The sequence below is a fragment of the Stomoxys calcitrans genome, chromosome 5 (assembly GCF_963082655.1).
Source record: "Stomoxys calcitrans chromosome 5, idStoCalc2.1, whole genome shotgun sequence".
In the NCBI taxonomy this organism is placed as follows: domain Eukaryota; kingdom Metazoa; phylum Arthropoda; class Insecta; order Diptera; family Muscidae; genus Stomoxys; species Stomoxys calcitrans.
In genome coordinates this window covers 77550382-77565398 of record NC_081556.1, presented here as the reverse complement: position 1 = coordinate 77565398, position 15017 = coordinate 77550382, and the positions used below count along the sequence as shown (strand labels likewise).

Sequence of the window (15017 nt, the reverse complement as noted above, 5' to 3'; positions counted from 1 at the left end):
AATTCTTTTTTACCAGTTTTCTGCTTGATTTTCACTTTTGTGGCGTTTTTATTTCGATTTCATTTTCGCTTTGTGTTTTTTTGAAAACCTCCATATAACCCTCATCTATAAAATTACAAAAAAAAAAAAAAAAATGCATACTAATTTAACATGATTTTCTTTCCTACCCTTGTGACTTGCAAAAATCCAAAATACACGATGCATTTTTCCCCGCTCACCAATCAATAACTCGAAATGCTTCAACTAACTCTCAAAATCCCCGTTCAAATTACTAACCATCAGCAGAACAATTAATCAACAATAACAACAACAACAATAACAATATAACATCCAGCCAACAAAATGCAACAGTTGCCACCGTCATTGGCACCCCCACTATGGTGGTGTCGGCGCCAACATCTATGGCCACCGTTACTACTACAACGCCACCTTCGACGATATCAGCCACAGCCGTCGGCGGAGGCATACCAAAGCCAAATCCCAGTACAGCCACCACCATGACTCGCATTGGCAGCATTGGTCGTACAACCATTACTTGCATAACTCCTGCTGGAGGCGATGCAAATATAGGCGTGACCAATCCCCAGGCGGCCTTGGCTGCTGCTGGTGTTGAGCTGGACACAGTGGAAGATAATAGTAGCATGACCGAAGTGGTGGTCAAAATTGAAAACTCAAATGCCTCCTCCATAGATGAGGAAGAAGAAATGCCCGATGAGGGTGAGGAGGGTCCCACCACAGAGGAGGATGAGGATCAAGAAATGAATTACGATGATATTAAACTCTCCAGCCCCATGATGTGGGCCATGGATAGTGTGAAAATTGAACAAGATGAGGAATTTGAGGATATTCTCACCGCTGGCTTTGAGAATTCGGGCGATTTGGATGATGACATGTATCAAACACCATTGGGCATTGATTCCAGCCAAATGGCAGGAGGCAATGCAATGTCCGGCGACATGATGGATTCACAGAAGAATCGCATTTTGGTAGCCAAAAAGCGGGTCTCTTTGCAAACTCTAAAGGCCTTGAGCAAGCACAGTACCAAATTGCCCTATGTCACCCAAATTGAATTGCAGGATCCGCAGGAGTTGTTGGAGAAACATCAACATTTCCAAAAACTTCACTTGCAACCCAATCAACCTGTACAAATCAAGCTGCGCTCTATACCGGCCACCATAACAAGCATACAAACCAAATTGCCTGTGGCTGGGGCACCTCCACTGGCTCCCTTGTCCATGCTGAAGTCGTCCTCCTCATCTCTAACGGAGATTAAGCCGGCCACCTCCACATCAATGACCAGCGAATTCAAGACTACAATTTCGGATGATCGCCGCTATCGCATGATAACCCAAAACCAGCGTACCCGCAAAGAGTCGCTGGAACATTCCGAGGATATGATCTACAATGCGGACATTGAGAAGCCCTGGGTGTGCCGCAACTGTAACCGCAACTACAAATGGAAGAACAGCCTCAAGTGTCATTTGAAGAACGAATGTGGCCAGCCACCACGCTACTTCTGCAGCAAACTCTGTGGCTATGCCACCAATGTCCATAGCAATCTGAAACGCCACATGAATACCAAGTGCCGGGAACGCACTGAGGAGGAGAATCAAACATTATTGCAACAGGTGCAGGTGCAACAGCCGCAACTGGCTACACAAACGAAAAATCCAAGCACAGTTACCACCACCAGCATCAGCAGTGGGTTAGCCAGCGGCGGCACCTCATTTGCCACCACTTCAATGGGAGGCATCAATAGCAGCAGCAACAACAACAACAACAACAACAATAATAACAACAATGGCAGTGTCCTGGAAACATCCAATAACTCGATTGTCAATAATGTCACCTCGACCTCAACCACTTCCACTTATACACTGGTATTTCAAAAGAGCGAATAGAAGTTGGAGAATTTGAGGGAGAAGGTTATACGGCTATTATACGATAAGAGCAACAAGAACACCAACTGTAGTAGTGGTAGCCCAGAAGAACAACAGCAACATCAGCAGAATCCCCATACACTAGAGACAGAGACAACCACCATTCAGGATGAAGACGATGAGAATTGCGAAGATGAGGAGGAGCATGATCGTGATTCGGAAGAGACATTTAGTGTAGAAGATCTAGAAAACGAAGAAGAATTTCTCGAGGAACATTTGGGAAAATTATCAAATTAATTAGAACCAAGGTGATCTTGAAGATTCTGCAAAGTTCTCCCTCAAATTGTGTAGCAGATGATTATAAAAAATGATAAAAACGAAACGAAAATGTTGAGAGAATTGCTCCTGGATGAGTGACTACTTAATGTTGTTTAAGTATTTATCTCATTCCCTCTCTCACCCAGTTTAAATTATTTTTGAATTAATGTGCAATCGACATAGGTGTAGGGTATAAAATGTGCATTCTGTTTTGTTATGAGTTTTCGTCTTGAAATTTGGTAAGCGTTGAAACGCTGTTTATATCACACTTTTCGTATCTTAATCCATAGAATTACTTAATCATATAGGGAAACTTCTGATAGTGACTCATGACTCATTATTTACTTCCAGAAATCTATTTCATATCCTGCTGTTTAAATATATATAACAGCAAATCTTTGTTTTCTCTTTTATGCAGCGCTTCTTCACGATTGTGGGAGTATTCATGTAAAAAAGCTACGTTCTTATATATGAGAAAGCTTAACTTGAGTTTAAACTTCAGAAAACTGTTATACTGCATTATAAACCACTACCTAATTGCTTCTTCAGCATATCTTTATTTCCCTTTTGTGCGGCGCTTTTTCACGATTGTGGAAGTAGTCATGTAAAGAATGCCACGTTCTTATATACGATAAAGCTTAACTATAGTTTAAACTTCAGAAAACTGTTATACTGCAATAAACCACAACCTAATTGCTTCTTCAGCATATCTCACGATTGTGGAAATATGCATTCAAAGAATGCCACGTTCTTATATATGATAAAGCTTAACTTGAGTTTAAGTTTCGGAAAACTGTTATACTGCATTATGAACCACTACCTTATTGCTTCTTCAGCATATCCCTGTTTTCCCTTTGTGCGGCGCTTCTTTACGATTGTGGGAGTATTCATGTAAAGAATGCCACGTTCTTATAATGATCAAGCTCAACTTGAGCTTAAACTGTTATACTGTATCATAATTCAAACCCTAATTGCTTCGCTGACATAAAATAAGATAATTTTTTATGCTAGCACCCATCCTTTTAAGGACTTTTAAAAATATTTTAAGGTTTCTTATACATCTGTATATCTGCTATCTGCAGCTCCTATTATAAACCCAATGAAAAATTCTTAACTTATTGTATAACATTTGTTTTCTTTTTTGTTTGTCTTGACTTTGAACAGAATTCAAGACAAAAAATTTTAATAATCCGAAATTTCAGCTTTACTAAAACTCATTTTCGAAGATAACTTAAAAGATTACTGCTTCAGCATAAAACATAAAAGCCCTAACATATTCCGTTTGTTTAAGTTGCGTAGTAACACATTTAATCAGATTTGGTAGTGACATATGGAAATTGTTATACAAAAGGCTTTAACAGCAGCTGTTTTACATCAAAACTCTTGTAGATACCTTAAACAAGAAAAGCTTTGATGTAAAACAGTTCATCTTAAAGCCCTGTGTATAACAACTTCCATACATCACTACCAAATCTGATTAGATTGGTCGATATAACAGTTTCTTCGTAATTTTTTCATCAACAATGTGTTGAATGTCTATGTGATAAACACTTTTGGAGACAATTTCCCTGAATAATAGATTGAAGAATAAATAGGAGTTTTTTAAGAATTCCAGTATGACCTTAATACATAACAGTTTTAGCACAACATTTGTTGTATGATGATTTTATAAGTAAGGAAGCTTTTAGGAATAAATTAAATAATTCTACTTCAGCTAGAATTTTAGGAAAGAATACCATACAAATAATATACAAACATATAGACACTTAATTCGTTCTAACCATATGCTTCAATATGTCGATATAACACTTTCCATATAACTTTGACAATAATGTTGTTGTTGTAGTCCCAATTCCGTATGTGGAGGTAGCGATCCTTGTCAAGCTCCAAGATGAGCAAGCTCGTTCTGGTCCTTGGCTCCGCGATTGCCTTGGAAACTTCATAACCATTATTTATTGAAATGAGCCAATAACTCGCCTTGTCATATTGAATATCATGGGCTCTCAGTTTATATTTATTTCACTGAGCCTCTCCACTCGATATCGCTAATTGTCCACAACTGCAATTGCAATTACTTCGTATACAAAGCATCTCACTATCCGCAACCTGTGGACGGGCCCGGGCATATAGTTATTACGATGAACACCATACAAATCAGAGCTCACAGTCTCAATCCATGTGTTTCTCATAGCCAAACCGCGTCGAGACAAAGTTATAATAATTTGCAAAATGCAAATTTTGTCCATGAACATTCCACTAAAGAACAGGGGCAATTTATAATTTTATATAATAATATTATGGGATCTGATTTTTATACATGAGGAAACAGAAGGTAAAATGTATTATTTTCATCAAAATAATATTTGATATCTTCCTATGTTTTTCCCTCATAAAGTTTAAATATTTGCTCCAGAAAGACCCCAATGGTTTTAAGTATTGCAAAATATATTCTACAAAATCTGCGAAGTACATAAGATAACAAACAGAACTCACATATGCCCTAAATACCTGTTTAACAAAATTATATTAAACATAAATGTTTTTTTTTTACTGTTATACATTCTTACAATATGTAAGAATTCTTTCATTGAATTTATATAGTACATTTTCAATTCTTTCATTGAATTTATATAGTACATCTTTTTGTTTCCTTTTTTTATGTATAACAGTTTCTGGGGATTTTTTTTTTAAGAATTTGAGTTTTGTGTTTTTTTTTATGAATTTATATCTCTATTATGGTCTTAGGACAGACTTAATTAATACATTTCACACTAGTCTTTTGTGTATTAAAAACTCTAATTATTGATCTCATCGTTAAGAAATGATGAAAAAGGGCTTGTTTCATTTATGTTTTTTCATTACTAGTCACTATAGCAGCCCAAAAACAAACAAAAAAAAAGAAGAATTAAGCAGAATACATGCTTTTATGTATTACCAACAAAACAAAGATATTATAAATTTAAAATTATTTTCTATTATCAATACCTTAGGCCTTAAGAACTTGTTTGTAGAGAAAAAAATCCTTGGAGAAGAAAAACAAAAAATCGCAAAAAATAGAGCCGAGTTTATATAAATGTTAGAATTCTCATATGTTATAACAATTTATAACAGAAATCTTTGCTAGTCATCAATGAAATGGATTTATAAGATATCTACCTTCATTAAAACTTAACCATAAAAAAATTCTTTACTATAATTTTCACCTTAATTACATGTATGATCTCTTACAAAACTGTATATTAAAAGTAAAAAAGACAAGCTTGAAAAATAAATGAATAAAAAAAAAAAGAAAAAAAAACAAACAAAAATATTTCTAAAATAAATTCAATCTAGTCAATGTTTGAACCTAAGACAACCAAAAAAACAAAAGCAACACTTTTTCTTAGAAAATCATATAATATATATGCTATCTATATTTTCCTTGTTTTTTTCTTTAATTTTTATTTTTTGTAATAAAATTAATATGCGTTTTAAAATCTAGTCAAACTTAAAAAAAAAAAAATTATTATACACTCAACTATTTCGGCCACCTTATGCCGCCATATGAAAAGCACGAAAGACATGGTTTTATAATTAGAGAAAAAATACAACCCTTCCCCTTAAAACAAAACCAGCTTATTTAAATGTTACCACAAAACCAAAAACTTGGCAATATAATGTAAAAATATTAAAAGAAACCAAAAAAAAGTGTATTAAAAGCTTAATTATGAACATTATAAAAAAAAGAATATTCTCTCTATATATATATATATATTTATAAATAGTAATTATTTAACATTTATTTATAATTTGAAAATTAAAAAAAAAATACAATAAATTAATATTAAAAATATTACATGTGTAATTTTTAGATGATAAAAACACTTTAAACTAACAAAAATTCAACATATATATTTAAATATATATCCCCATACTCGAACCTACAGACATACAAACACACAACACAATAACCCTTCTTATTAAGATATAATAAACAACCCAGAAAAAAATGTATAACACATATTTCTTAAAATATAACACCACACAAAACCCCACACTCACATCTTTGCAATTCGTAATTTGGAGAATACTGCAAATTGAGGCGAAATTAAATTTATTAATAAACAAACAAAAGGAAATTATTACTTAAAGACACTACAAATACAGAATATGTAAAGAGCAAAGGCAAACTACATTATATAACATAAAAAAATAAAAAAAAATTTAAAAAAAAAAATGTTTAAGACTTTTTATTTATGTGGACACTTTAGAAAACCCTACACAAAAACAACACATTTCTTTCAAAAAACTACAAATTTTAATATATGCACACTCCACCTTCATCTTCAGTTTGGCATTAATTCATTCATACACTTTCGATCAATATGCTGTTGAATAGAACATCAATACATGGCTTCTTTCATATAATTTGACTTCATCTATGCTTTATAAACATACACATCATTTTCTGTATCCCCCCTCTTCATCATTATAAAGCTATTACTATTTGTTATCCTTACAAGTTCTCTTTCAACTCTTTTTTCCTAATGCATATAATTTAATATATATTTAATTTTTATTTTCTTTTAGATTCCTAACAAATATTTTGTTGGTTCATGTTTTTTTCTTCAGCCTGGTTTTCAATTTTGAACAATTCTTTTATACCTTTATTTGATATAAGAGAATCAGCTGATTTTACTGAAGTTGAACAGCTGTCAATGAAGTTTCAAGAGAACAGAAGTGTTAACTGGATTACTTATTTCATTCTTTACAGCTCGCTTCGCTTTCTATATTATAATGATGTATTAAAATCAACTGATCTTACAGAGGTGATAAAACTAATATTCGGTATGCATAGTCAAGCATTAACACTTTTAAAATGAAAGATCGGTTTATTGATTATCATAAAAAAGACAATAAGTCACAAATATAACACCATTAGTAGTTGTTGTAGCCACATTTGCATGTGGAAGTGTCGATCCTCGTCAAGGAGAACATGATGACCATTGGTTATTTAAAGGCGCCAATAACTCGCCTTGTCATAGCGAGCATCATAGGCACTCAGTATTTAAGAAAGAGCCAGTGGCGCCCGGCCTCTCCACTCGATACCGCTGATTAAACACGACTGCCTTTGCAGCTACTCCGTATGGAGCATTCCATTATCCGCAATTTGTGGACGCGCCCGGCAGCTTCTAAGCTTATTGTGATAACGAAGAACCCTATAAAGATTGGAGCTCAAAGTACGAGCCTGTAAGGTGCTTGAAGTTATACCGTGCCAAGGTTTAAGCTAGATTAACTGTCAAATATGTTCAATCTCCTTTCATGAAGTTCTAAAAATATTTGCATATATCAAGCCTCGGATTCATTCCAATTTACTTCTTTTACATTATGTTAGTTTAAGTTCAACTTTGGTCTTCATTAAAGTCGGTCCAAATGCAAACATCTTGCATTTAACCAACTTTTTCTTCTTGATTAAAACATCTTCAATTTTAGCCTCCTTCACCGCAAGAACTGCCCTCAACAAGACCTTCTTCAGATTTGTTATCTACTTGATAAAGTTCTCCTAAGAAAATTATTCAAAGAAGACCGTTATCAAAAAACTCACAAATTTCTATAATTTTTCAAACAACTTTCTGTGTCTGATGATCAGGCTGTTAAAAACACAGACAAAACAATCTGTGGATGTGAGCAATATTCACATTAGAGCTCTTTACAAGCCAACCTGTACAAAAAATATGCCAAATGGCTTAACAGAAGAGGGGAATTCATTTTCTTCTAAGATTTCTTTTTGGAGGAATGGAAAGTACAAAAGAGTTTATTCTGTTCCTTAGTTGAGTTTCCCTTGTTCCTTAGTGGATTGTTCATGTGCAAAATTTGCATTTGCATTGCCATCCTACCTAAAAAGTGTACAAGATGGCATAAGAGAGGAGGGGAATTCATTGTCTTCTAAGACTCCTTTTTGAGGGATGCTGTAAAAGTAAATGAACGGAAGTACAAAAGAGTTGATTCTTCTTGTTTATGTGACATATCCTCACTATAGTTCGGATTGTTGTACAGATCTATCTGACAGTTTCACAAAGGAAATTTATGAATAAACTATAATATTCACTAATTAGACTGCAGATACATACTTTTCTTTAGTAGTTTGGTTAGGTTGACATACCTCTAAACCAATAATCGACTTGTTTTTTAGTAGTTACTAATTAATATTTTTAAAGGGGATTTTTTACAGTCTGCTTCTATTCGAATAGTCTCCAAGTAAAGAACTTCAAAAGTTAAGCAATAGTGTGCTAGTATTAAAGCATTTAACGGGCGTCAATGGGTGCTCAACATACCCATTTCCAAGAGACAAGAAAAATTCACTTTTTACCTTCAATTTGCTTTATTGTTGATATAGTGACAAAACCTTTACAACTTTTGGTCTCAAAAAATATTATTTAAATTTATTTCTAGAAATTGTAAAGTTGAAAGTGTTCGGATAATGTTGAAAAAATAGTTTTTGTAATTTCTAAAGTTTAAATAAATTTCCAGATTTCTGAGTGAAGTTAAAAGTGTTCGGAGTTGAAGAAAATAGTTTTCATCTATTGTTATGTATAGAATATATTATACTTATTATTAATTATTTACAAAGGCCTATTCTTTTATCGTTGAGTAAATTTTTAACTTTTGTTTTGAAATGTTCAAAAATGTTTTGTTTATAAATAAGTTATTATAAATTTATTTTATCGGCTTCTCCAGCCTTTCTTCAACTTTTATAATCATGCGATAAATATCCCAATACTAATGCCTTGTGGTAGAAAGATTCTTTCATATGATTTTATATTTGTTATGATGGAGAATTTCGACAGTGTTATATTTTTATCTTGATAATCGCAACCTTGAAGGGGAAGTGAAACCCATGGCAAACCATATAACAATATTTATCTTAAATTCTTACAAATTTACATATTTGTTCTGCATGTAAATGCTAATTACTACATGAAGATTCCATTTAAAATAATTTTGTTCAGAAAAATGATTTATTAATTATATTCCGAATATTTGTTTCTTATATGTAGTCACTTTCGGATCAAAAAAATTGCTCCATTATTCAATAAAAAAAAATCCATCACTTTAAACCTAAGACATGCATTGGAATAGAACAGCTAGTATGACAAGATGTCGCACTTGATAAATGTCATACTTAGATTGCAAATGCGTTTTCGCAATATGACTTACCAAAAGCCTCCACATCTAAAGGTACCCAAGAGGTCGAAACACATCATAGTTGGTCTTGAATTTCGCTTTAACAGAAAATATTGTAATTTATTTATATTTTTGTTCAGTAATATTGGATGTTTCTTACAATTGGCAATTAGTGAGTAAAGATTTTAGTAATTCGTTCCTTTTCTACTTTTTATTATAAGTTGGACAATATAACAAATCTTAAAATTTTCTCTTGATTAATTTCGATATATATGGGAGGAAAAAAGTGGACAAAAACCTACATAAACGACATTGTAATTAAAGTTTTTTTTATTTAACTATTTTTTATACTTGTGGTTTATATTATTGGTTTTCATTATTGCTTGATTTATATTATTAAATTATATGTTTTTTTACATATTGTATATTCTAATTAATCTTCCCCATACAAAATAAATTTTATATATTAATATTCTTTCCTTTAATAATTTTTGAAAATTCCCTAGATTTCCTGCTTAACCTCGAGGATTATGGAGTTGACCGGAACAGCAAAACGATCAATATAAACAATATGCCACAAAAGCTCAACCTTTTCAAACCCAAAATTAGTTAAAACGAAGAAAAAAATAATACTGTAATGCACTTAACTGACACTTGAAGGAGAGAAACATTCATTTTTGGTGTTATTCAATACAATTGAATTGGTTTTAGTGAAAAATAATTTAACTGAAAATACCGTTAAACTGAAAAGGTTTCTGCATCCCAAACTCTGTTGTTATATACAAACGAAAACGACTAAGTGAATATTTCTATAGGAAATCATTTGGAATTGGAAAAAATCGCGTCATCAATAACATTAGCAAAAACATATTTTGATATTAAGCTAATGATTGTATCTGACTTTCTACTAAGTATTGCTCTTTTTCCACTCAAGTTTTTTCATTCATAACAATATACTGACTTAAAAATTCACTTTCCCTTATGTCTATATCACTTAACTGGAAATTAATTGCACTTATCCGAACTACGCTTAGCTGAAAATTGCGGATAACCAAGTTTATGAATTTTTAGCGTACTCTATCCGGTTTCAACTGTAAAAAATGATTCATTTTTCAAAATAAAAAAACAACTTGGATGATTATATATATTATATTTTGTATAGACTTTGGGTTTTTGTTATGACAACGACCAGATACAAACAACATAAGTTATTATTTTCATTAAAACAAAATTTATTTTATACTATGTATATTGTAAGATAATCAATATGTCATATGTTAAAAAAAGAACATCATATTGGTTTTAAATATATAACTTATAGAAATTTTATACTTACACTTATTTCAAATAAATTCATACTTCAGACTCTCATCCTTCCTTTTACCTAAAGTGTCTTTCTTGTTTTTTCCTTAAGATTCCAATCGAAATTTTAGAAATCATACCATCTTCAATTAGAGAAATACAGCCTTATTCACAAAACTTACAGTAGATTTGAGAAAGGTTTATTTGACATATTTCCTTTATAAAGCAATTTTATAGCTTCAAAGGCTTTTGTGAATAAGGCCGTTATTCACCTTATCTGAAATTTATGTCATATTTTACCATTTTTGAAATTCTAAAATCCCCCTATTCTACAAAATCATGGCATTTGAGTTTTTCTTACCTTATCATTATTATAACTTGAAGTATAAAAAATATTCCTATTTCCGTATTTATTTAATACAATTTAATTTTTCAGGCTCTTCTATTCCCTACATAGACCTTTGTTTGTTTCCTTTCTTTTACAGCATGGATCTTTTAACTTCTGCTTTCAGGCGACTTGTCATCTTTCTTCTCCCCCTAGATAAAAGTAGAAAACAATTTTTACTAACATATTTTTTCTTTTAGGTGCGCCTATGTTTAAATGAATCCCCCGGCCGTCTGTCTGTCTGCCCAAACAAACAACCTTCGGACGAGGAGTTCTTCTATTCAAGCACACCAAATCACCTGCCCCCCCTGAGAGGGTCTTGAGAGTTGTATTTAAATGTAGTACAAGCTAATGGTGACGATGATGATGATGAAGATGATGGTGATGATGATGATCTTGTGAAGTTTGCATGCCTTCACAAAGTGACTATTTGCCACAAGCAATCCATGTAGATTTGTTTTATTTCTATTTTTATATGAATATTTATTAAGAAAATAATTTGGATTACATTATGCAACATGATATATAGCTATATATATTTTTTTTAATTTAAAACTGAAAATGACCAAAATAACTAAATTAACTTAAAAATTTAACGATTTCAGAATACAATTTATTGTTCAGCAATAGACCCTATTGGACAGGTCTAGTTTTTCCCCAGCAAAATTGCGATATCCATAGCTAAAATGTATTAAGAGATAACTTAATTTGCCAGTTTAATAAAAATCGCGTTTCGCATTCTATAACAAATTACTGAGACCTATAAGAGAAGTAATAATCGGGCATATTGATGTCGTTATTGTAGAAACGATCCATAGGACCCGCGGGAATATTATGACCGTTGGTAATTTCAATAACTCGTCTTGTCATATCGAGTACCATAAGAAAGTATTCCCGAGAGGTCAACTTACACGTAATGACATCCTACACTGGTTGGCACTTACCGCGTACACACATATATGGGTATGGACAGTTGCTTGTGCATCCCATCGGATCGAATCATGTCATGTCCGACTGTTGAATTTGCCACATGTAGTTCGTTTGGGATTTTAATAGGGTAATAGCAGTTCATATTTAGATAAAAAAAAAACATTATGCTCGAATCGCCTAATATGACTTATTGAACCTCTAGAAAGCTTTTGGAGAGAGGAGGACCCCTGAAACTTAACACCCTATTTCAAAATGAGAATCGTGTTCTACTCCTTAATACCTTTTATAAAGGTCCTATATAGTACCTATTGGTCTATATGCCCGTTTGTGGGGTTTTGCATTGGGGCGTTCCCTAGGTACTTGACTCAATTGTGTAATATCTGATTTCTGTTTTTGAGTTTCTATCAATGTATAATCAAAAATTCGAATAAATGGGTTCACCCATAGCCGACGTATGTCTCGGATATATCGCAAAAAATGGGGATCTTTCGTCTTTGGTTTGGAATATATATATAAAGGGCTGCTCTGCAGTGTAATCAGTAATCGATAAGGAAGAACTTTACCAGAGAGAAAATTTGGATTTGTGAACTCGATTATTTGTAATAAATATTTATGGAAAACAAAAAAGTACTCTTTTGTCCCCAAAAGTACCCCTTTAATACCATTAAAATTGTTGTGTTTTCCATAGCTGTTTTAGTCTTTTACGCCATCCGGATCTCAGTTGGGCCAGAGTTTTTCTGGTACGTTCGTAAACATCCAGATATTCTTCTTCTTGTTCTTAGGAAGGGGGAACAGCCCGCTGAGGCCGAAGTTCAGGTGGTTCTCTCATTGGCAGCCCAGGAAAAACTGTTTAGATATAAATTCACAGTGGTTCTTAACTCTAAGTATCTTAGTTTCCCCGTGTAGATGGGTGGTGCTCGCCACTTGGTCACACACTGTGATGGTCCTTATTGCCGCGTAGATTTCGCCAATGAGTATGGATCTTTACACTACCTCGTCTGTACTTCTTTTATCACCGAGTGAACTCACTCTTATGAGTGCAGTTTTCCCGCGACCGATTTAGTAACTTTTAAACCCAAATCGGGACATGTTTTAATTTATTTCCTATATAAAGTAACCTCGCAATTTGACTTACCAATCAGCTACAAGACACAATTATTTTCTGATTGATTAGTGCAGGAACAGGTTTTGGTCTGACTTCAAACCTATTTAAACCACATTGTCAAAAACGGTTTATAACTTAGGGCTCGATTATAGATCTTTGTGCAACTATAGTTGAGTTGCCAGGAGATAAAAACGTGAAATAAACTTAGAAAATTTTCCCATTTCCATTCAATATCAGTGATTTGAAGGTTGAAATCAAAATTTCTTTAACAAATTTGCCTGAAGGTAACTCAAATGAAGTTGTGTTGGAATCCATAATCGACCCATTTATATAACTTCCACGGTTGTCTACCTTCGAAAATATGCGACCGCCATAATGACCAGCTGAGATATACCGTATTTTCGCTAATACAAGTTTCAAAGGTGTGGCTGAGCGTTCCTATGCCTACCGAAAAGATGATTCCTTCTTGATGTTCCTCTTATTTTTTCTTCATTCTCAACTGTGTTATGAGTCAATCCATAGCATTATTGGCATTACTTTATATGTCAATATACAAAAAAGTTCTGTAGAGGATTTGAATCAAACTATTTTAGAAGTCATAACATTTTTTATCAAAAAATTAGGTACAAATATAAAAAAAAATGATTTATAAATTTTAAAATCCATTACAACGATTAACTTACCATCATGTTGCCTAGTAGAGTACATCCAAGTTATTTAAATATTTCTCAATATTATTGTAATATCTTCCAATGTTATTGTGAATACAAATTATCAGAAGTATGTAATATGTATTTTTTAGATTTGAAGTATCCCCGAGTTATTTATTGTTTTCAAATTCTTTTATTAAAATGTACGAAATGTAATTTCAATAACATTGACCAAAAGTATTTTGAGTAATGTGACAAACAGACTGTATTTAGTATTAGAAAGCTATTTTGTAGCATAAAAAGTGTGTAAAGTACGATGATGTTTTAGAAAAATCTGTTATACTTTTTTTTTGATTTTTATTACTTAGACCTTGCCCATGATTTCAAAAGGAAGATGGAAGATGAAAACATCCTTGAAGTCATGTGCAGGGTCCATTTAAAGTTGTTTATAAATTTTTGTTTGTTTTTGATTTCTTTCTTGCAGCTCTCATATTCCCCTCTCTCCTAGTTATGCTCATTGATTTTTGCTACATTTTCTTTTGTTTTGTTTGGCTATTATTCTTTTCATTTTCCTTTATTTCAATCATAAGAGAAACAGGCAAGCAAGTCCCCAACCCCAAAAACATAACACACACACAAATTGGAGAAGAAGATGGAAGTTCAAAGGAGTAGTAGCTGTTTGTTTGCTTGTCTCCTTTTCTCCGCGTTCATTGGCTCACACTTCAAAATTACAAAAGCAAAACTGTTGTACTCTCTTCTAGCTCCGGTTTCCGGTACTTGTACTCCAACATCCTTTCAATCCAAAATCCTTAAAAAAATTCATTCCTGTTCTACTTGCCTTGTGTCTTAGAAAATCCATGTATTCGAAATCACATCCACCAGGTAATGTTGTTTGTTTTTTCTAAGTTTGTTTTTTTTATTATTATAATTTTTTTCTTTGCTTTCTTAAGATACTTTAAATTTTTTTTTTGGATTAATTTAATTCAAACAACAATAAGAGATTTCTTTAAATATGTATTTTAAGGTGCATGCGTATTTAAGATAGTGCGAGATAAATGGTTTTTTCCCCATATGATATGTACAGGTGAAGATATCGAGCCTTCAGGGTTTGGGAGGGTCTATCGGAGGGTCTATTTTCTAAAAAAAAACTCCTGTTAGAACCTTAATTGCAGTTTAGAATTTGCTGTTTAAGCACACTATAACTGCTTTCTTCTCTAAATAAGTTGGTGTTCTTACAGCAAGCCTTAATAATCTAGAAATTCCAACTGTGAACTTGAGTTTTT

General features: G+C 32.7%; 1 protein-coding gene across 6 annotated transcripts in view; it reads left to right on the top strand.

Annotated features, from left to right (window-relative positions):
* LOC106096016 (longitudinals lacking protein, isoforms F/I/K/T) overlaps positions 1–15017 on the top strand; it is a 366249-nt gene that overhangs the window by 275851 nt on the left and 75381 nt on the right. For 3 of the 6 annotated variants that reach the window (XM_059370246.1, XM_013263521.2, XM_013263520.2), the window contains one exon: positions 283–6409. The exons of 2 other annotated variants lie outside the window; for them this stretch is intronic. In XM_059370246.1, coding sequence (XP_059226229.1) covers positions 283–1901 — 1619 coding nt within the window. In that variant the 3' untranslated portion in view covers positions 1902–6409. Of the gene's footprint in view, positions 1–282; positions 6410–15017 lie in introns of those variants that run through there. One more of the 6 variants, XM_059370247.1, reaches the window with a different exon arrangement.